We start from the raw sequence: 22730 nt of genomic DNA on the forward strand, positions 1-22730 counted from the left end.
TACGTACAGAACTGCATCATACTGACAGCTGCTTGTATATAAGACATATTTTGCTCTTCTGATGTCAATACAGTAAACAAAATGTAAGCTCTCTCATAATGTATCGATCAAATCTGTAAAGGTGGAATGTGTGCTTTTGTAGCAAATGTAGGTTTACTCACCTTAGGGCAGTCTCTCATTTGATGGCCACTTGATCCACAGTTAAAACACATAGATTTGAGCCTGCAGGGATAATGGGATATTAATTAATCGAGAGGCTAAAGATGTATACAAGGAAGTACTTTTTTTTTTTTTTAAATGCACCTTTTCTCTTTTGTCTCTATGTCCTGCCCATCTGTGCCAATGACTTGGTTGAAAACCTGCTGATAGCTTTGCAGCATTTAAGGAAGTTTCTGCGCTTTTTTCTGCTTATTTTGACACTACGAAACAAACTTGGAGAACATCATGACAAGCACACACCGGTTTACGTCCCTTGAAAGATACTTTGGCACTTCCCACCCCTCAGTCGCCTGAGGGTTTTCATTCTGCAAGGGTTGTCCGAGTTTGTCCACACTGAAAGTGGTGAAGTACAAGACGCTTCCAACCACCTGTGACATAAAAACATACAGAAGATTCCATAAAACAGTCTACCTAAGAGGTGTATTGGACACGCGTTGTCGGAGAGAAACACAGCTCGTTAGCATTAAAGCTACGGACATAAATTATGTGTGTTCCCATTAGGGTTTCTCATAGGAGAACCTACTTTTTACATATACACTGTAAGTGTTCCCTTGTCCAACGTAATACACGCCATAATCTTATACAACAATGTAACCTTGAGGAGTGGGACAGGAGGACACAGAAATTATCGCCACTAGCATGTATCAGTTACAGCGCTACTATCACATTCACATTTTAACAGCAACATTGTGCTAGGTTAGGGTATTTGCTGAAATTGGAGAATTTATACAAGCAGCAGGCTTATTCAGCTGTTTTTTTTTTTACAACCACGAGAAACTTCTCCAGGGTGTATGCCGCCTTCCGCCTGAATCAATCAATCAATCAATTCCTTTATTGTCATTGTCATAAATAACACTTAAGTCATACATGTCAACGAGATTTTGTTTGAGCTTTGTCTAGCGGCATAGAAACTGCATTGATGTGCAGGTTGACCATAGTTAACAGTTTAGCTTAGCATTTGTCTATGAGAACACGTACAGAGGGACGTGGGGCGTGGGGGACATTCAGATGTCTAATGGGTGTTGCGTTGATGCTGCAGCTTTGCAATGTCCAGAGCACAATTATTGAGGTGGTGAAGAGTGAGGTAATAAGATGGTCGGGGGCAGTAAAGGGGCATGCTGTTCATTTAGCAGTCTCACAGCCTGGGGATACAGACTGTGAGACATTCTGGTGGTCCTGACACGAATCGATCTGTATCTCCTTCCAGAAGGTAGCAGGTTGAAGAGGCCATGTGCTGGATGGTATTTGTCCTTCAGGATCTTGCGTACTCGCTTTAAGAAGCGAGCTGTGTACATGGCACTCATCTCTGGGAGTATAGTCCTTGTAATTTTCCCTGACGTTTTAACCACTCGCTGGAGGGCCTGTTGGTTTGCTTTAGTGCAGCTAGCAAACCACACTAAAAAGCCGTAGGTGAGGACACTGCTGATTGCACAGTTGTAGAAGTTTACCATTGATTTCTGCGGAATGTTTGCGCATTTTAGTTTCCTTAGAAAGAAAAGACGTTGTTGGGTCTTTCCGGCTGTAGAAGCAGTGTTAATGTCCCAGCATAGATCTTCTGTGATGGTCACTCCTAAAAATTGGAATTGTTTGACCCTTTCTATGAAATTGTTATTAATTACAAGTGGAGGGTGTTCTTTCTGCCATTTCCTGCGGAAGTCTACAATTAGTTATTTGGTTTAGTTAGTGTTAAGAACCAAGTTGTTTTTAGCACACCATGAAGCCAGCTGTTGGACCTCTGCAGCTGAGACAGGCTCCAGCACCCCCGCGACCCCAAAAAGGGACAAGCGGTAGAAAAATGGATGGATGGAGAAAGTAGGCTTTGCACTTGTCAACAGGACACACCCTAGGAGGGGATTAAAATAGTGTATACTTCTTTCCATCACCCTTTTGAGATATGCTTAATTTAATTTAATTTTCTTTTTTGTGAAATAATAATATTGCCATTGAGCACAACATTGTTCTCTGGAGATATGTATGTATATTTTAGTTTAGTTTATTAAGGATCCGCATTAGTCTACACCGCAGAGGAGACTATTCTTCCTGGGGTCCAATAATGTATATAATGTACTACATGTATGATGTGGAGCTGACTATGACATACTCAATAAACAACCACATAGGCTTTTCTTTGCTGGCGTCATGAAAACGTGAAACTTCATAAGTTACTGTTCGCGGAAAAATATGTTTCTACTTCACAAGATGACAGTTTTGTGTAACTTTATAGACTTTTTGTTCCCCACAATAGAGGCCGGAATCCGACTTCAGAGTGGGGCTACATCAGGGGTGTCCAAACTTATTGACTTGAGGGCTGCATTTGGCTAAAACAATTTTATATATACAGTTGTGCTCATTAAGTTTACATACCCTGGGAGAGTTTATGATTTCTTGGCCATTCTTCAGAGAATATGAACACAAAAGCCTTTCTTCCACTCATGCTTAACGGTTGTGTGAAGCTACTAATTGGCAAACAACTGTGTTTACTCTTTTTAAATCAAAATGACAAAAGAACCCAAATAACCCTGATCAAAAGTTTACATACTATGATCTGATAACATGCACAAAAGGTGACACAAACAGGTTTAAATGGCTGATCAAGGTTCCAATCCTCACCTGTGACCTGTTTGTTTGTAATTAATGTGTGGGTATAAAAGGTCAGTGAGTTTCTGGGCTTCTGACAGACCATTGCATCTTTCATCCAGTGCTGCACAGATGTTTCTGGGTTCTGAGTCATAGGGGAAGGCAAAATAATTGTCAAAGGATCTCCGAGAAAAGGTAATTGAACTGCATAAAACAGGAAAGGGGTATACAAAGATATTCAAGGAATTGAGAATGCCAATCAGCAGTGTTCAAATGCTGATTAAAAAGTGGAAAATGAGGGATTCAGGTAGACCGGCAAAGATTTCAGCCACAATTTCCAGAAAAATTGTTCGAGATGCAAAGAAAAATCCACAAATAACTTCAGCTGAAATACAGGACTCTCTGAAAAAATGTAGTGTGGCTGTTTCAAGATGCACCAGATGAAAAATGGGTTGCATGTGTGTCCAAGCAGACAAGTAAAGCAGCGTGTTGTGCTGGTGTCCACACCTGTTGTCATCTAAGGACAGCTGATCAATCTTTGATGCACCCCGGGCAGAGGTGGGTAGAGTAGCCAGATATTGTACTCAAGTAAGAGTACTGTTACTTTAGAGATTTATTACTCAAGTAAAAGTAAGGAGTAGTCACCCAAATATTTCTTGAGTAAAAGTAAAAAGTATGTTGTGAAAAAACTACTCAAGTGCTGAGTAACCTGTTCGTTTAATGACGGTAACAAGTAATGCACAAAAACATTAAAATAGCAATGACAAATTCTGAGCCAGGAATAGCTCTTAAGCAACTAAAACAATAATATATATTAAATAATATATATTTGGTTTTACACTCTATTGAAAAAAAAATTGAAAATGAATTTCACCTTTGCAACCTCATTATACTATTGGCTTAAGATTCATATTCATGAAATGTAAGTTTTTCAATACCCGACCTGTTTTTTGTGCCTTTAAAAAAGATTTAAAACTCTACATTAAAACACTCAACCTCTAACAACCAAAAAGCTGTGAAAACGATGATGTTGTGTTCCAAATTTAAGTTATTTACTGAAATTGAGTGAGCCTATGGCTTTGCACTTTTTTTTTGCATTCTATTTTAGTTACTTTGAATTTACAACCATCTGGCACTGTTTTGCACGGTTTTTATACTGTTTTGTACTTACTTTGATTTTTATTTTCAACTGTTTGTAAATGTTGAAATGTATAAATAAAGGTTTATTAAAAAAATGTGCAGTTAATCATGTGACCGCCTGGCTGTTTGATTGGTGAAAAGGAGTCAAATGTCACCAGTGACTGCATTTGATTGGTGAAACGCAGGCATGTGATGGATCCTACTTTAAAGGTCTGTCTGACAAACCAAAACAAAGCATGCATTAACAAATCGATAAAAATCAGTAGCGAGCTAAATGTAGATAAATGGAGCGGAGTAAAAGTAGCATCTCTTCACTATAAATATACTCAAGTAAAAGTAAAAGTATGTTGCATTAAAACTACTCCTATAAGTAGGATTTATCCCAAAAGTTACTCAAGTAGATGTAACGGAGTACATGTAGCGCGTTCGTACCCACCTCTGACTCCGGGTTAGACTCCACAAAAGTCGGTAAACGAGGCAACCGGCTGCGGCAGTCCAGGAAGTCTATTGATACCTGTCGGCGAAGTCATGGAGCTCTGTGCCCGTACACAATTACTCAGTCCACTGTTGCTCTCCTGCCATCGCGCAGCTGTGAAAGGGGTTGATTTGATATGCAGCAAAGCCTGCTTTTTAAATGTCAATACTGCCGACGTTTACCTAATTTAATCGTGGCCGCCAAATTTGTGAGAAAAATCGTAGTCATTGTGCAGCCCTACTTAAGAGGTTCCACTGTATGTGACAATCATTGCGTATGTACTCACTTTAAAGGCTTCTGTTGTTGTTCTGACACTAGTGCTGGCTGACTTCTCTGGGTCTTCATCCATTGCAAATGAAGAAGGCTTCAAAGTGGACAGATAATATTATTTAGTACTTACAATTTATATATATATAAATATTACATCTTCACGCACATACCTGAGGCTTCAAGTAGGTGGAAGAGGAATGGGTCTTTGTGTTGCCTGCTGTCTGTTGTCGCTGTATGACACTGCAGATGCTATCTTCGATTTCTTGCCGGCATTGCCTGAATAATAAATTGTTTTTTACTTTCTAGTAGCTTAAAAAAACTACACAAGTGCGCTATAAACTGAAGGAGGTAACATTTACATTAAGTAGTACACAAGAATACTTCACAATTTCAAACATAAATAATGCAAACTTATGTTTGAGTTGGACAACTACATTAAAATGACATAAGCGCATAAAAATGATCAAGTTACTGTGTGATCGAGCATGCCTCAACTTGGAAGAGCTGAGAAATCCAAAGGACACTTTATCAACTCCAATAGGTTTTCTGGAGTTTTAATTCACACTTGACAGGAGATTTTATCTAGGTATGGTTGACATCTTAGAATCCAGGAAGACCAGTATCTGAGGCATCTCCATTTGCAGTAGTGAATTAGTGAATTATATTTATATAGCGCTTTTTCCTCAAGTGACTCAAAGCGCTTTACATAGTGAAACGCAATATCTAAGTTACAATTATACCAGTGTGGGTGGCACTGGGAGCAGGTGGGTAAAGTGTCTTGCCCAAGGACACAACGGCAGTGACTAGGAAGGCGGAAGCGGGGATCGAACCTGCAACCCTCAAGTTGCTGACACGGCCGCTCTACCAACCGAGCTATACCGCCCCAATATATATACCTCAGATATCAATAATGGCCCACTTTAAATAAGTCCATTTTGACTTGGCAGAAATGGTAACTTACTTTGATATGACATTGTTTGAATATATAATTTGAACGACTGGCCCGTCGATGTTGACATCTTCGATAGTAATACCACTGTAAAGACGAACACAAAACATTATAAACATCAGCATTTTCATTTTGGTTAGAAATTGAAAGGGAAAGTTATCACCTAGGGCGTGTCAGAATGTTCAACTTTCTTCTCAAAGCTTTATGTGAGCTGTAAGTTAAGGCTGTGCGCTTTATGGAAATGGTATTAGTGACACTGGTCTTGTATTGGGTTGACACTTGACAGCCACAGATTCCTAAATTTGCATCTTAGAGCAGTGTTTTTCAACCTTTTTGGAGGAAAGGCACATTTTTATTCATTAAAAAAATGCAAAGGCACACCACCAGCAGAAAACATTAAAAATTTAAACTCGGGAGTTGATATTGACAGTAAAAAGTCATTGTTGCAATTGTTGGATATGAATTCAAACCATAACCAGCCACGCATCCATTTTCCATCCATTTACTACCGCTTATTCCCTTTTGGGGTCGCTGGCGCCTATCTCAGCTACAATCGGGCGGAAGGCGGGGTACACCCTGGACAAGTCGCCACCTCATCGCAGGGCCAACACAGATAGACAGACAACATCCACACTCACATTCACACACTAGGGCCAATTTAGTGTTGCCAATCAATCCCCAGGTGCATGTCTTTGGAGGTGGGAGGAAGCAATTTACCGGTCGATCTATGTTCCCATCCTCACCTATCGTCATGATATTTGGGTCATGACCGAAAGGAAAAGATCAAGGGTACAAGCGGCCGAAATGAGTTTCCTCCGCTGGGTGGCAGGGCTCTCCTTTAGAGATAGGGTGAGAAGCTCTGCCATCCGGGGGGAACCTAAAGTAAAAACGCTGCTCCTCCACATGGAGAGGAGCCAAATGAGGTGGTTCGGGCATCTGGTCAGGATGCCACCCGAGCGCCTCTCTAGGAAGGCATTTAGGGCACGTCCAACCGGTAGGATGCCATGGGGAAGACCCAGGACAGGTTGGGAAGACTACCGTATTTCCTTGAATTGCCGCAGGGCATATAGTATGCACCTGCCTTGAAACTCGCTTCGCTAAATAATTAGCGCATGCTTGCTATTACCGCCTGGTCAAACTCGTGACGTCACGAGTGACATTTCCTCTGTCATCATTTTTAAAATGGAGGAGGCTGATTTCATTACCGGTAATTTGAAATCGCATGAAGGGAAGAAGATTAAGAGCTATTAAGTATGATTTAAGGTCCAGGCTCACACTCAATTTTTTACTGCATGCCTTTGGTAAGTGCTGGAGTGAGGAGAGGTTTTAAAATAATTAGCGCATGCTTACTTTTACCGCATGTCTTTGGTAAGCGAAGGAGTGAGAAGAGGTTTTAAATTAATTAGCGCCCCGGCGGCAATTCAAGGAAATACACTAAGTCTTCCGGCTGGCCTGGGAACGCCTCGGGGACCCCGGGAAGAACTGGACGATGTGGCTGGGGAGAGGGAAGTCTGGGCTTCCCTGCTTAGGCTGCTGCCCCCGCGACCCGACCCCAGATAAGCGGAAAAAGATGACTACTTCAGCCTCATGGTGAAGTGAAATTTTAAAGCATCACATTATATACGAAATAATAATAATAACGAAGAGAGTCGTTAACTATCTAAAGAATGTTCCTAAGGTGGACGCTTCACTAGCAGTTAGCATGTGAGCGCCGCTCGTTAGCCGAAAGGATATTTTCCTCAGTTAGCTTCTCAATGTTCCCATCACATTCTTCCAACCGGCCCTGCAACACCGACACTTCCCCGTGGTCTTCTGCGTCATCCTGGAAGCGAATGTGGGTAGGGGCCGGTGGCACACAGTCATCTAATTGTTGAAAGAGTTCCACATCTCCAAAATCAACGTCGGCCATTTTTGTTTTTGTCATCCCGCTCGATGGCTCTGGCTGCAGGAGAGAACGCTTGGCGTTCATTGGTTGTTTAAGTCACGTGACATATCACATGGTCTAAGAGTGGCGAAAGTTTAGCCCACAATGTGGTTTTACAGACTCTCACATGTGCTGTATTATTCACGCACCATGGCAGAAAGATAAACACGGACACACCAGACAAAATACTACCTGAACTTACTTAAACACATCGATAATAATCTGAATGTGTAGGCGAATTGCTGTCTGGTTTGTAATTATGTCGCGTATTCCAATGTCTTCTTTACAAAATAATGTTCGAAAATCACTTTTTATATTACATATTTCTAGAAGCCCTAATAAACTATTCGTAAAAGGAACGTTGGTTTAACATAGCCTGACAAAACCATTTTCGTGAGTGACGTCACCCAAAGACGTGATCTTCGTTAATGTTATCCTGTAAGACAAACTTCTGGGTTTAACAACCCAAGACGTGTGTTGTCTCCTGCTCAATGCGTCATGCTATCTTATTCTGTTTGCTACATTTTATATTTCCTGTAGTTGAGTAAACTTCTCAACTCTTAAAAAAAATGTCAAACATTGTCTATTTGTCTTTACCCCACTGGGATGGAGGCTTCAAAAAGATTCGTTTTATTTACTTGGTCAATGATTCGTCTTTTGCTCTGACAGAGTGTCCACGAAAGGTACGTAAAGTCAGTGTTTTTCACGGCGCTGTAATTTCACCGATTTGGGTTAAAAATATTTTTTTGCAAACCAGTAATTATAGTCTGCAAATGATGTGTAGTTTTTGAGTGTCTGCGCTGTCTAGAGCTCGGCAGTCTAACCGTGTCATACTATTTTGGAAACAGCGGGAGGCAGGGTACAGGTAAAAAAAGGTGTCTAATGCTAAAACCAAAAACAAACAAAAGGTGAGTGCCCCTAAGAAAAGGCATTGAAGCTTAGAGGCCTACTGAAACCCACTTCTACCGACCACGCAGTCTATCAGACTGCGTTTCTAGTTTCTTGTTGAAATCGTCGCGGAATGATGACGAGTATGATGACGCGTGTTTGTGACGTCTCGGGTTGTAGTGGACATATTAGCCCAGCACCACTTACGGCTAAAAGTCGTCTCTTTTCATCGCATAATTACACAGTAATTTGGACATCTGTGTTGCTGAATCTATTGCTATTTGTTCAATTAATAATGGAGAAGTCAAATAAGAATGCTGTTGGTGGAAAGCGGTGGATTGCAACTGCCTTTAGCAACCGAGACACAGTCTTTGTTTCTTTGTTTGTTGTGAAGCTTTAACACAGAGCGGTCAAGCGAACATGTTTTTCTTCGTCAACCAGCAAGTTTTTGGATGGGAAAATTGTGATTTTAAGTCGGCTCTTACCGGAGACATCAGTGGATTATACTTCCTCCTGCAGCAGCTGTCAAAAAAGGCAGCTGTGATCTTGGCTCCTCCATTGGCTTCTCTCAGAGACACTGGCGTTCACCGCAGCCATCCGACTTTCAGGTATGACTTTACAATCTCACTAAAACACGATTAAAACAATGAGCAGATAAGGGATCTTCCAGAATTATCCTAGTAAATGTGTCTAATTACATATGAAACGCTCACACTGCCGGCGCCCGGAGCCGTCGCTTTTTCTTTTCTTTTCTCCTTTTTTTTGTGCTTCACTCTAACTTTCCTCATCCACAAATCTTTCATCCTCGCTCAAATTAATGGGGAAATCGTCACTTTCTCGGTCTGAATAGCCCTTGTTGCTTGAAGCTATGATTATAAACGATGTGAGGATGTGAGGAGCTCTACAACCTGTGACGTCACATCCTCACATTGCTTACAATCATGACCACCAGCAGCGAGAGCGATTCTGACCAAGAAAGTGACAATTTCTCCATTAATTTAGGTGAGGATGAAAGATTCGTGGATGAGGAAAGTGAGAGTGAAGGACTAGAAAAAAAGAAAAAAACTAGACGGCAGAGCGATTCAGATGTTATTAGACAAATTTACTAGGATAATTCTGGAAAATCCCTTATCTGCATATTGTGTTACTGGTGTTTTACTGATATTATATGGTCGCACCTGTACAACCTGAAAGTCGGAGGGGTGTGGCCACCGGTGTAGTGACCACCAGTGTCTCCGAGGGAAACCACGTTTCTCGACAAGGCGAAGGCAGCCAATGCTTCCTCCACGGTGGAAGTATCCGACGGTCGGAGGCGGCCGGTGGGAGGAGGTAAGAGAGTCCGCAGCTGCCTCTTTGACAGGTGCAGGAGTAACGACGCAATCTGTCTGCTCATGTCAACGGTAAGAGCCGACTTATTACCACGATTTTCTCACCGAAACCTGCCGGTGGACATGTGGTAGGGAACCATGTTCGCTTGACCGCTCTGTTCCATAGTAAAGCTTCACCGTCATCTTTCTGGAATGTAAACAAGGAAACACCGGCTGTGTTTGTGTTGCTAAAGGTAGCCGTAATACACCGCTTCCTACCTACATCTTTCTTCTGTGACGTCTCCATTATTAATTGAACAAATTGCAAATGATTCAGCAACACAGATGTCCAGAATACTGTGGAATTATGCAATGAAAAGAGACGACTTATAGCTATGAACGGTGTTGGACCAAAATGTCCTGTACAATGCGTGCCGTCACGCGCACGCATTGTAGAGGACATTTTAGCATGATACTTCCGCGCGAAATTTAAAATTGCAATTTAGTAAACTAAACCGGGCGTATTGGCATGTGTTGCAATGTTAAGATTTCATCATTGATGTATAAACCATCAAACTGCGTGGTCGGTAGTAGTGGGTTTCTATCAACTGAGTTTCATTTTTTTTTAATGATTTCTGCTGGTGGTGTGCCTCCGGATCTTTTCAACGCAAAAAACGTGCTTTGGTTCAAAAAAGGTTGAAAAACGCTGGTATGGATCGTGTAGGCATTGAGTGATCCAATGGATTTTCAGATATTTAGTCTTTTTTCACTCCATTTTAGGGCTGTTGAATCAATACAAGTGAAATTTAATGTATCTGTTTCCAGTCAAGTGCAGTGACTTTTACGTCAAGTGAGGCATTAATTTTGTTTTGTTTTTAATTAAATCAATATGCCATAATAACTGTTAATACAAGTTTCATGAATACTTCTTGGTCCCATTTATTTACTTTGATATAATTTAAAAACATTGGTGGACTTTCCTTTAATTTGCAGATTTAGTTGATCAACTATCCCCCATGAAAACTTTGTATGAACAATTCTGTTTTGTATGTAAGTCCAGTTTGGAGAAGTATTTGATCCCGGATATATAATCCTCACTATTTGCAGCCAGCTGTAAACAATGTTCTTGGATCTGACCAAAAAAAAAATGCATGTAGTGAGTCAGAGCAGTGGTCCCCAACCTTTTTTGCACCACGGGTTGGTTTAATATAGGCATTACTTTCAGGGACCGGCTGTCGGTGGGCCAGATTGAAAAGCTTAACGGGCCGCATGTGGCCTCCGGGCCTTAATTTGCCCAGGTCTGTTCTAGCGGTAACTCTTATTCAACTCTTTTTCAATTTTGCATGCACCTCCTGGTACCCCAGCACCTCCAAAACCCTCAAATGTAGACTCCAAACATCCCAGAACAAGCTAGTCAGGTTACTTCTAGACCGGGGGCCACATGCAGCCCGTTAAACTTTTCAATCTTGCCTGCTTGACATTCCCAAATATTTTTTTAGATCTGTAAGATGGAAAGTGTAACCGCATTTATGATGTACAGTGATGTTTTCTCATGACCGTAACTCTTGAACTATACGAAGTATTTCAATGGTTGGAATCTGCGCTTTTGGATGATATACTAGTTACTATGGTAATCTAATTAGTTACTATGGTAATCTACGTCACATCAGCTCAGACGAGGCACCAAGCAGTGTGGGCGGGAAGCGTTTCCACAGACGCGGAAGGAGATTTTCACAACGAAGTTCTAAAGCTTAGTGATGTATCAGATATATCAGATTGTAGGTGGGTTTATTTTGTACCCTTTGCGTTCATATTTCACTGTTTGTTGCGTTTCTCTTGATTGCAAAATATTTCGATCGAAAGGGGGTGTGACATTTATATTTTGTCAATAGTCACTGTTTTATCGTTCATAGAAAAATGTAAAATTCCATAACGTTTTTAGCATTCAATCAGACATTATTGTGAAGTTTTGTATTAGTGTCCCTAAAAATAGATATACCAGCCCCCAGACACATTTTGTTCTCTAAACCTGGCCCTCCCGAGTCAAAATATTTGCACAGGCCTGTTCTAGACCTCCACCCCAGATCACACCTCACTCCTACCCACTTCTCAAAGGGGGCTGGCTCAGGGTGGAGGACAGCGTACAACCACTTGCACTGAGCCTAGTCTATAAAATCCGCTACACCTCCCTGATACCGAAGTGCATGTCAAATACTTCCAGAACGTGAATGACCGCCATAACCACAACACCAGGAATGCACTCCCAACAGGTGTAAAATAAAGTGCATCTCTATCCTCCTTCAAAGGTGCACTAAAAGAACACCTCCAGGCAACTACAACCCTAGACTAACACCCTAACACCACCACATCTCACCTTCCCGGATTGTAAATAATGAAATGTAAATAATCAAAAGTATAGACTTGTTCTTATGCTTTCTGAACTCACTATGTTCTCTGCTCACTGTAAATATCCTACCAAGTCAGACCTACACTGTTTCAATGTCCATTTCTCTGATGATGCAATCGTTGATGGCTGAAGTGCTGATATCAACTTCCTCTTCTCATCCCTCCTCATCCCACCAACCCAGATTGTAAATACTGTAAATAATTCAATATATATACTCTGATGATTAACTTGTGTGATGACTGTATTATGCTGATAGTATATATTTGTACCATAAATTGATTAACGTGGACCCTCACTTAAACAAGAAAAACTTATTGGGGTGTTACCATTTAGTGGTCAATTGTACGTAATATGTGCTGTACTGTGCAATCTACTCATAAAAGCTTCACGTCAATCATCTTAGAGTGGCCCTTGCTGGAAGTAGTTGGACATGCTTTTTAATACACAACTTTGATTGATTGATTGAAACTTGTATTAGTAGATTGCACAGTACAGTATATATTCCGTACAATTGACCACTAAATGCTAACACCCGAATAAGTTTTCCACTTGTTTAAGTTGGGGTTCACGTTAATCAATTCATTGTAACATGACCAACAAAAGGATTTGTGTTTCAGGGTGCGGCGGCGGTGCCGCTCTTTTTAGGAGCCGATCTCTTCTCCAACTCCGATATCCGGCCCGAGAATCATCCCCGCTGTCACGCCAAATATGCCAGGAAGGGCCTCGCCACCAAAATAAATTTTTCTTCCGGTAACAACAAAATAAAAACAAAGTCACCCCCAATCGGGTGATCTTGACCGGCATTTGATGTGTTTTAGCCTTTAGGTTCCGTGGCTTGAAGGTGCCCACGTCCAACAACAGCCTTTGGTTCTACAGCATTCACGGGCTTTTTCGAGTGGCTTTTGAAACGTACACCAAGCAGGAGCAGCTTGCCGTGGTGGAGAACTTCCAGGTATGACTGAACTCCCCAGGTGGTAACCAAAACAGCTTTTTTTAAATGTTACTTCACTATACTAATGCAGAGTTTGCGTCATGCAATTTTCGCATTTTTTTCTTATTATTATGAATAGACTCCCCGCACTTCACACTAAATCAGACCTGGGCAAATTAAAGCCCGGGGGCCACATGCGGCCCGTTGAGCTTTTCAATCTGGCCCGCCGGACATTCCCAAATATTTGTTTAGATCTTTATGATGGAAAGTGTAGCTGCCATTATAATGTACAGAGATGTTTTCTCATGACCGTAAGTCTTCATTTATACAAAGTATTTCAATGGTTGGAATCTGCACTTTTGCATGATATACTAGTTACTATGGTAATCTAATTAGTTATTATGGTAATCTACGTCACAGCTGCTCAGACGAGGCACCAAGCAGTGTGGTCGGGAAGCGTTTCCACAGACGCGGAAGGAGATTTTCACAACGAAGTTCTAAAGCTTAATGATGTATCAAATGTGTCAGATTGTAGGTCGGTTTATTTTGTACCCTTCGTTCATATTTCCTTTTTTTTTTTTTTGTTGCGATTCACTTGATTGTAAAATATGTAAATCAAAAGGCGGTGTGACATTCATATTTTGTCGATATTCAGTGTTTTATCCTTCATAGAAAAATGTAAAATTCCATTACGTTTTTTAAGGCGGTCTGTCATAACGTTTTTAGCATTCAATCAGACATTATTGGGAATTTATGTATCAGTGTCCCTAAATATAGATATACCGGCCCCAGACACATTTTTTTCTCTAAATGTGGCCCCCCGAGTCAAAATAATTGCCTAGGCCTGCCCTAAATCTAATGTCACATATCCTCACATATCAAACTTTAAATCCATTCAAACTTAATTTACAAAATGCTTTTTAATTAATGTATGGTTGAGTATAGAGGAGACAGGCCCACTAATGTGAAATAAATCTAGCTGTGAAAGTTCAATAATAACATTGCAGGAACAAAGTCTAAGACAGGCCTGGGCAATTATTTTGACTCGGGGGCAACATTTAGAGAGAAAAATGTGTCTGGGGGCCGGTATATCTATTTTTAGGATCACTAATACAAAACCTCACAATAATGTCTTATTGAATGCTAAAAACATTGTGACGGACTGTCTTTAAAAACGTAATGGAATTTTACATTTTTCTATGGATACAACACTGAATATTGACAAAATATGAATGCTACACCCCCCTTCTATTGACATATTTTACAATCAAGTGAAACGTAACAACAAATCAGCAAACAGTGAAATATGGCCCCCTTTTTGACTTTACAGTACACCCCTGAGTAATTAGTATCAAATAGTCAGCTTTTTCTCATTCCATCACAAATTTTTGACCATATCTATTTTTTTTTTTTAATTTTCTTTATACTTTTCTAGTGTTTTTTGCGGGAAAATAAAACCCGAGCTGCACTTTTAGAATTTGACACCTGTGGGCCGCAACTTATGATTATTTAAATTCATTTTGCAAAAACTGAAATCGAAGTAAGATTAAATATCTCAAATAAGAGTGATATTTTCTTATTTTCTGTCTGATAAGATAATTCTTCTCACTAAGCAGTTTTTGTGTTAAGAGTGTTTTACTTGTTTTAAAGGTTTGGGTCCTAAATCATCTCAGTAAGATATTACAGCTTGTTGTTGAGCTTTGATGACCATTATTGAGTAAAACATGCTTGAAACTACAATATCAACTGTTGCAAAGCTGTGTCATCAACACTCACAAATACAAACCCCGTTTCCATATGAGTGGGGAAATTGTGTTAGATGTAAATATAAACGGAATACAATGATTTGCGAATCATTTTCAACCCATATTCAGTTGAATATGCTACAAAGACAACATATTTGATGTTAAAACTGATAAACCTTTTTTTTTTGCAAATAATCATTAACTTTAGAATTTGATACCAGCAACACGTGACAAAGAAGTTGGGAAAGGTGGCAATAAATACTGATAAAGTTGAGGAATGCTCATCAAACACATATTTGGAACATCCCACAGGTGTGCAGGCTAATTGGGAACAGGTGGGTGCCATGATTGGGTATAAAAGCAGCTTCCATGAAATGCTAAGTAATTCAAAAATAAGGATGGTGCGAGGGTCACCAATTTGTAAGCAAATTGTCGAACAGTTTTAGAACAACATTTCTCAACGAGCTATTGCAAGGAATTTAGGGATTTTACCATCTACAGTCCGTAAAATCATCAAAAGGTTCAGAGAATCAGGAGAAATCACAGCACTTAAGCAATGATATTACGGACCTTTGATCCTTCAGGCGGTACTGCATCAAAAACTGACATCAGTGTGTAAAGGATATCACCCCACGGGCTCAGGAACACTTCATAAAACCACTGTTGTTGGCACTTTTTTGTGCAAATTTTTTTTTTAACAATTATTTTGTAGGGTTCTTTAGATATGTTCTCATGTTTTGAACTAAAAAAAAAAAAAACCTGTATGGTTTTAAATGTCATCAATCAATCAGTTTATTTATGTAGCCCTAAATCACAAGTGTCCCAAAGGGCTGCACAAGCCACAACGACATTCTCGGTTCAGACCCCACATAAGGGGGAAAATGTTTTTAATAGCTGGTCAAAAAGCTACATTTACGCAATAGTTGGGTTTAGTTTGGGATGGGTGCCCATAATTTGGTTCTGCGTCCCTGCCTTTGTACTAGAGCTTGTACTTGATCCCTCTGTAGGACCTGTGGAAGTCTCAAATAAACGACAGCCCGCTGAAGACGAGCTACAGCCTCAGCATGCAGCTGGACGCTGATCCCTCCGACACCAGGATGGACGGTCTGGATCTGGAGGCCAACACAGCAAACATCTCAAAAGAACACGACCACTGCTACTTTTCACAGCAAAGGCGTCCGCTTGTGTTGACGCTCAAGAGTAAACTTCAGCGCTTGGATGCTAAACTTTCCTCCGAGGCTGAGAGCTTCAACGAGCAGCAGTTGGAAACAATCCTGCTTTTTTTGGATCACACGGAGCGATGCCTCGGCGGGACGTTGGAGGAACAAGATGTGGCGGATTCGGTGCTGGCGCTGCTCAAGTCCAAAGAATGGAGCTGCGTTTATTCCAGCCCGCTGCTGGACGCCGTCGCCAGGTGGCTGGGCGGCCAGTTCAGCTCGGCCAACGGGAGCGTGAGCCGCGGCGTGGAGGGCTTCAAGGAGCGGCACATCGAGAGGATCAGCGAGCTGCCGCCGGCCGAGGAGGTGGCCGCCGAGCTTTTCCCAGAGGCCATGAGGACGCTGCTGCTCCACTGGATGGGACTGAGCCAAGAGGCGGACGCGGCCAAGCGACGCAGCGAGTATCCCATCCTGCTTCTCATCCTGGAGTTCGCCAACCACAACCTCATCACCGGCGTGGCTCACGTCCTCTACTCCACGCTCATATGCAAATAAATGTCCTAGTTATTTAGTCAAAGATACTTTTGTTTAACGTTTTGGAATCGAATGATTTTGCATCTTCTTTCACACAGCAAAAACTGAAATTGAAGTAAGATAAAATATCTCAAATAAGAATATTTGCTTATTTTCTGTCTGATAAGATAATTCTTCTCACTTTTGTGTTAAGAGTCTTTTACTCGTTTTAAAGGTTTTGGTCCTAAATCATCTCAGTAAGATATTACAGCTTGTTGTTGAGCTTTGATGACCTATATTGAGTAAAGCATGCTTGAAACTAGAATATCAACTGTTGCAAAGCTGTGTCATCAACACTCACAAATACAAACCCCGTTTCCATATGAGTGGGGAAATTGTGTTAGATGTAAATATAAACGGAATACAATGATTTAAAAATCATTTTCAACCCATATTCAGTTGAATATGCTACAAAGACAACATATTTGATGTTAAAACTGATAAACATTTTTTTTTGTGCAAATCATTAACTGTAGAATTTGATGCCAGCAACACGTGACAAAAGAAGTTGGGAAAGGTGGCAATAAATACTGATAAAGTTGAGGAATGCTCATCAAACACTTATTTGGAACATCCCACAGGTGTGCAGGCTAATTGGGAACAGGTGGGTGCCATGATTGGGTATAAAGGCAGCTTCCATGAAATGCTAAGTAATTCACAAACAACGATGGGACGGGGGTCACCAATTTGTAAGCAAATTGTGGAACAGTTTTAGAACAACATTTCTCAACGAGCTATTGCAAGGAATTTAGGGATTTTACCATCTACGTTAGGTAAAATCCTCAAAAGGTTCAGAGAATCTGGAGAAATCGCAGCACGTAAGCAATGATATTACGGACCTTTGATCCCTCAGGCGGTACTGCATCAAAAACTGACAGTGTGTAAAGGATATCACCACATGGGCTCAGGAACACTTCATAAAACCACTGTCAGTAACTACAGTTGGTCGCTACACCTGTAAGTGCAAGTTAAAACTCTACTATGCAAAGTGAAAGCCATTTTTCAAAAACACCCAGGAACGCCGCAGGCTTCGCTGGGCCCGAGCTCATCTAAGATGGACTGATGCAAAGTGGAAAAGTGTTCTGTGGTCTGACGAGTCTACATTTCAAATTATATTTAGAAACTGTGGACGCGATGTCCTCCGGAACAAAGAGGAAAATAACCATCCAGATTGTTATAGGCGCAAAGTTCAAAAGCCAGCATCTGTGATGGTATGGAGGTGTATTACTGCCCAAGGCATGGGTAACTTACACATCTGTGAAGGCACAATTAATGCTGAATGGTCCATACAGGTTTTGGAACAACATAAGTTGTCATCCAAGCAACGTTATCATGGACGCCCCTGCTTATATCAGCAAAACAAGGCCAAGCCATGTGTTACAACAGCGTGGCTTCATAAAAAAAGAGTGCAGGTACTCTACTGGCCCGCCTGCAGTCCAGACATGTCTCCCATCGAAAATGCGTGGCGCATTATGAAGCGTAAAATACGACAGCGGAGACGCCGGACTGTTGAATGACTGAAGCTCTACATAAAACAAGGATGGGAAAGAATTCCACTTTCAAAGCTTCAACAATTAGATTCCTTAGTTCCCAAACGTTTGAGTGTTGTTAAAAAAAAAAAGGTGATGTAACACAGTGGTGAACATGCCCTTTCCCAACTACTTTGGCACGTGTTGCAGCCATGAAATTCTAAGATAATTATTTGCAAAAAAATAAAAAGTTTATGAGTTTGAACATCAAATATCTTGTCTTTGTAGTGCATTCAATTGAATATGGGTTGAAAAGGATTTGCAAATCATTGTATTCCGTTTATATTTACATCTAACACAATTTCCCAACTCAAATCGAAACGGGGTTTGTATAAAACTACTTTTTTAAAGTAATAATTTCTTCAAGCATGAAAAAAAAAATCATGATGCTGAGCGCATATTGGTATGTCAAGATAACAGCACTAGCATTTACTTCATTTAAGAATATTTTTATACATATTGAGCAAAAAGGTCTAATTTTTTTTTCTACCAAGAAAAGTAGTCAGGGTTCAATCCCGGGTTCGGGATCTTTTTGTGTGGAGTTTGCATGTCCTCCCCGTGAATGCGTGGGTTCCCTCCGGGTACTCCGGCTTCCTCCCACTTCCAAAGACATGCACCTGGGGATAGGTTGATTGGCAACACTAAATGGTCCCTAGTGTGCGAATGTGAGTGTAAATGTTGTCTTTCTGTGTTGGCCCTGCGATGAGGTGTATCCCGCCTTCCTCCGCCCGATTGTAGCTTAAATAGGCACCAGCGCCCCCTGTGACTCCAAAGGGAATAAGCGGTAGTAAATGGATGGATGGAAGGAAATAAAATACCCTTCATTTTTGTAATTTTTTTTTCTTGTTTTTGAACACTGACTTTTTACAGTACAACTATAAGACAAGATGAGGACCACTGCTATATTTGTCACATTTTGTTCAAATATCATGCGGTCTAAAACCAATATATACACTATATACAGTACAGGCCAAATGTTTGGACGCACCTTCTCATTCAATACGTTTTCTTTATTTTCATGACTTAACATTGTAGATTGTCACTGAAGACGTCACAACACATGTGGAGTTATGTACTTAACAAAAAAGGTGAAACAACTGAAAACATGTTTTCTGTTCTAGTTTCTTCAAAATAGCCACCCTTTGCTATGATTACTGCTTTGCATTATCTCAGATTAAAGCATACCCATCCATCCATCGATTATCTACCGCTTTGTTGCTTTCGGGGTGGCGCTGGAGCCTATCTCAGCTGCATTTTGAGCGGAAGGCAGTGTAAACCCTGGACAAGTCGTCACCTCATCGCAGGGCGATTCAAGCACACCTGTACAGTGAAAACCATTTTAGGGGACTACCTCTTGAAGCTGATCGAGAGAATGCCAAAAGTATGCGGAAAAGTAATGAGCAAAGGGTGGCTATTTTGAAGAAATTAAAATGTCATTCCACCCATCCATCTTCTTCCGCTTATCCAAGGTCGGTCGTGGGGTCAGCAGCCTATGTAGGGAAGCCCAGACTTCCCGCTCCCCAGCCACTTGGTCCAGCTCCTCCCGGAGGATCCCGAGGCGTTCCCAGGCCAGCCGGGAGACTTAGTCTTCCCAATGTGCCCTGGGTCTTCCCCGTGGCCTCCTACCGGTCGGATGTGCCCTAAACACTTACACTTCCCTCGGGAGGCGTTCGGGTGGCATCCTGACCAGATGCCCGAACTACCTCATCTGGCTCCTCTCCATGTGGAGCAGCGGCTTTAGTTTGAGCTCTCCCCAGATGGCAGAGCTTCTCACCCTATCTCTAAGGGAGAGCCCCGCCACCCGCCGGAGGAAACTCATTTCGGACGCTTATACCCATGATCTTGTCCTTTCAGTCATGACTCAAACCTCATGACCATAGGTGAGGATGGGAACGTAGATCCACCGGTAAATTGAGAGCTTTGCCTTCCGGCTCAGCTCCTTCTTCACCACAACAGATCGATACAGCGTCCGCATTACTGAAGACGCCGCACCAATCCGCCTGTCGACCTGTTTTCTGTTAGGTCACCTTTTTTGTTAAAGTACATAACTCCACATGTCCATTTATAGTTTTGATGCCTTCAGTGACAATCTACAATGTAAAAGTCATGAAAAAAAAGAAAACGCATTGAATGAAGTGTGTCCAAACTTTTATCCTGTACTGTATATTTATATATCTTATTAATTTGTACCATTTTATAACCCCCTAAGGCCCCTAACCATTAACAGAAAAAAGTGCTTCACATAGTAGGAAAGTCTTCCATAGCTGATAGTGCCATGATGTCAACATAATAATGTAAAAATACATTCATCGAACAGAAAATGGCAACAATCAAATATTCTAAAACAAACATGTATTAATGACTAAATTTAAATACTACTTTTACTGTGCTATATTTAAATTACTAGTAATTGTCTAAACACATTATTTAGGGTTGATCTGGTTCAAATGTATATCCTTGTCCCTTTTTGGTGGTATAATATACTTTTAAAGACGCCTAAAGACCAACATTCACAAAAATTGTAATAAAGAAAACTTCTTGTTCTAAGACACTTATGTCGATTAACTCTATTTCTGATAATGCATGTGCTACATATAAAAATAAAGGTCAGTAAAAAAAAAAATGTTTAAGATTTTTTCCCCACAATGACTTTTCCAAAGCTACAACTTTAATTAGTCAGAGAAAAAAATATAATTCAAGATTACTTTGACACTTAATACAAATTCAGATGCTAAATTTATTTGTGAGTACCATTATACTTTTTTTCAATTTTGTTTGGTATTTCCAAATCGTTCCTGAAAACAAGAAGTAAGGCTGATCCTGTTTAGAACCCCCTCCTGTTAAAATAAATGCCAGAGCAATTTTGCACAACCGGCCTTAAGACAAGCCATCATGTGGTGTCATTCCCAAATCCGAATGGAAATGCTGTATGGAATCTTTTTAGTACCCTTTTGCTAATTGGTCGTAAACATTGTTCATGTTAATGCATGTCATTTTCAGCCAATCACAAGTTAGAAAAAAAAAAAAACTACCACAGTAATCCACAAAAATCATATTTTGTAAGTACCATCATCCATTTTAAGGTGATGCTTCATGTACTGAACACTGATGAATGCAGAGCTGAGTTCAGCTTCTTGTTATATATTCATCTTCTTCTATGAATAAATGATCCATGCAAGCTAGCCGTGAGCCGGAAGTCCCGTACGATGTTGGTATCGGGTGTGGATCACAGCGCTAGAAGGAATCCATTCCGTGGGAAAAAGCTGAGGAAAAGCCCAGGCCCATTCCTCGCTGGGTGTGAGTCTGCGATCGAGCCATCTCGTATTGGACGTCAAGGTTCCGAAACATTTCCTCTTGCTTTTGGAGTGTCCTGATTCCTTCGTCGTTTAGTGGTTTGGAAGCTTGCCCCTCATCTTCACCCTGTGAGGACAAACATTGGAGTCACTACGGAAACAGCTTTCAACATCCATTTTCTATAGCGCGAGTATCCACTAGGGTCATAAGTAGAGATGTCCAATAATGGCTTTTTTGCCGATATCCGATATTGTCCAACTCTTAATTACCGATTCCGATATCAACCGATACAGATATATAGAGTCGTAGAATTAACACATTATTATGCTTAAGTTTGTTGTGATGCCCCGCTGGATTCATTAAACAATGTAAAAAGGTTTTCCAAAGTAAATCAACTCAAGTTATGGAAAAAAATGCCAACATGGCACTGCCATATTTATTATTGAAGTCACACAATGCATTATATTTTTTAACATGCCTCAAAACAGCAGGTTGGAATTTGGGACATGCTCTCCCTGAGAGAGCATGAGGTTGTTGAGGCGGGCAAGGTAGCGGGGGGTGTATATTGTAGCGTCCCGGAAGAGTTAGTGCTGCAAGGGGTTCTGTTGTGTTACGGTGCGGATGTTCTCCCGAAATGTGTTTGTCATTCTTTTTTTGGTGTGTGTTCACAGTGTGGCGCATATTTGTAACAGTGTTAACGTTGTTTATACGACCACCCTCAATGTGACATGTATGGCTGTAGACCAAGTAAGTATGCATTGCATTCACTTGTGTGTGTGTGTGAAAAGATACTATGTGACTGAGCCGGCACGCAAAGGCCGGCACGCAAAGGCCGTCCCTTTAAGGTTTATTGGTCCTCTGTACTTCTCCCTACGTCCGTGTACGTTTTAAAAAGTCATAAATTTTACTTTTTGAAACAGATAGAGAGTTTCCGATATTACATTTTAAAGCATTTATCAGCAGTCCGATATTATCGGACATATATCTAGTCATACTGACTTTGAGGGGAAAAAAGCCTAGACCAGTCAATAGTCAATCATAGGGCACTTACATACAACCCATCCATTGATCCGTTTTTTAATACCCCTTGTTCGCATTATGGTCTAAGGAGGAGTGGAACTTATCCCAGCTGACTTAGCATGAGAGGGCCTAACTTGTTGCAACTTAATCATAGAGCATTTGTAGACAGCTACTCATTCATACATTAAAAAAAAAAAAAAAAAAAAAAAAAAATCAATTTCAGAATCACAAGTGAGCTGGACCCTACCACAGCAGACTTAGTCCAAGAGGCACAGACTAGATTATTTTATTGATACCCCTTTTTCTCAGTGGTATCACGGGTTAG

The 22730-nt window shown here is 40.9% G+C and overlaps 3 protein-coding genes across 6 annotated transcripts in view; 1 reads left to right on the plus strand and 2 right to left on the minus strand.

The window, feature by feature from the left end:
* zcchc8 (zinc finger, CCHC domain containing 8) overlaps window positions 1-7614 on the minus strand; it is a 19839-nt gene extending 12225 nt beyond the window's left edge. For both annotated transcript variants that reach the window (XM_061902360.1, XM_061902351.1), the window contains exons 1-8: window positions 7362-7614; window positions 5794-5833; window positions 5643-5717; window positions 4852-4957; window positions 4698-4775; window positions 484-587; window positions 304-369; window positions 162-222 (exon numbers count right to left, since the gene is read on the minus strand). In XM_061902360.1, coding sequence (XP_061758344.1) covers window positions 162-222; window positions 304-369; window positions 484-587; window positions 4698-4775; window positions 4852-4957; window positions 5643-5717; window positions 5794-5833; window positions 7362-7599 — 768 coding nt within the window. In that variant the 5' untranslated portion in view covers window positions 7600-7614. The remainder of the gene's footprint in view (window positions 1-161; window positions 223-303; window positions 370-483; window positions 588-4697; window positions 4776-4851; window positions 4958-5642; window positions 5718-5793; window positions 5834-7361) is intronic.
* Window positions 7075-21182, plus strand: si:ch211-110p13.9 (uncharacterized protein LOC562347 homolog). Of its 2 annotated transcripts, none has more exons than XM_061902403.1 (4): window positions 7075-7220; window positions 12774-12906; window positions 12975-13108; window positions 15840-21182. In XM_061902403.1, the coding sequence occupies exons 1-4, from the start codon at window positions 7218-7220 to the stop codon at window positions 16542-16544; spliced, it is 975 nt and encodes a 324-aa protein (XP_061758387.1). In that variant the 5' UTR covers window positions 7075-7217; the 3' UTR covers window positions 16545-21182. The 2 variants fall into 2 exon arrangements, with proteins under 2 accessions (XP_061758387.1, XP_061758378.1); XM_061902394.1 differs by lacking the exon at window positions 7075-7220 and adding an exon at window positions 7985-8237.
* rsrc2 (arginine/serine-rich coiled-coil 2) overlaps window positions 20738-22730 on the minus strand; it is a 17883-nt gene continuing 15890 nt past the window's right edge. For both annotated transcript variants that reach the window (XM_061902372.1, XM_061902381.1), the window contains one exon: window positions 20738-21511. In XM_061902372.1, the coding sequence (XP_061758356.1) occupies window positions 21326-21511 (186 nt within the window). In that variant the 3' untranslated portion in view covers window positions 20738-21325. The remainder of the gene's footprint in view (window positions 21512-22730) is intronic.

Source organism: Nerophis ophidion, linkage group LG01 (assembly GCF_033978795.1).
Source record: "Nerophis ophidion isolate RoL-2023_Sa linkage group LG01, RoL_Noph_v1.0, whole genome shotgun sequence".
Taxonomy (NCBI): Eukaryota; Metazoa; Chordata; class Actinopteri; order Syngnathiformes; family Syngnathidae; genus Nerophis; species Nerophis ophidion.

What these genes read in the sequence shown, in the direction of transcription:
- si:ch211-110p13.9 (XM_061902394.1), top strand. Translation starts at nt 8,124, where the DNA reads ATGTCAAACATTGTCTATTTGTCTTTACCCCACTGGGATGGAGGCTTC. An exon ending in TGACAGAGTGTCCACGAAAG is followed by an intron (nt 8,238 to 12,773) that starts GTACGTAAAGTC and finishes TTTGTGTTTCAG; the next exon opens with GGTGCGGCGGCGGTGCCGCT. An exon ending in CCGTGGTGGAGAACTTCCAG is followed by an intron (nt 13,109 to 15,839) that starts GTATGACTGAAC and finishes ATCCCTCTGTAG; the next exon opens with GACCTGTGGAAGTCTCAAAT.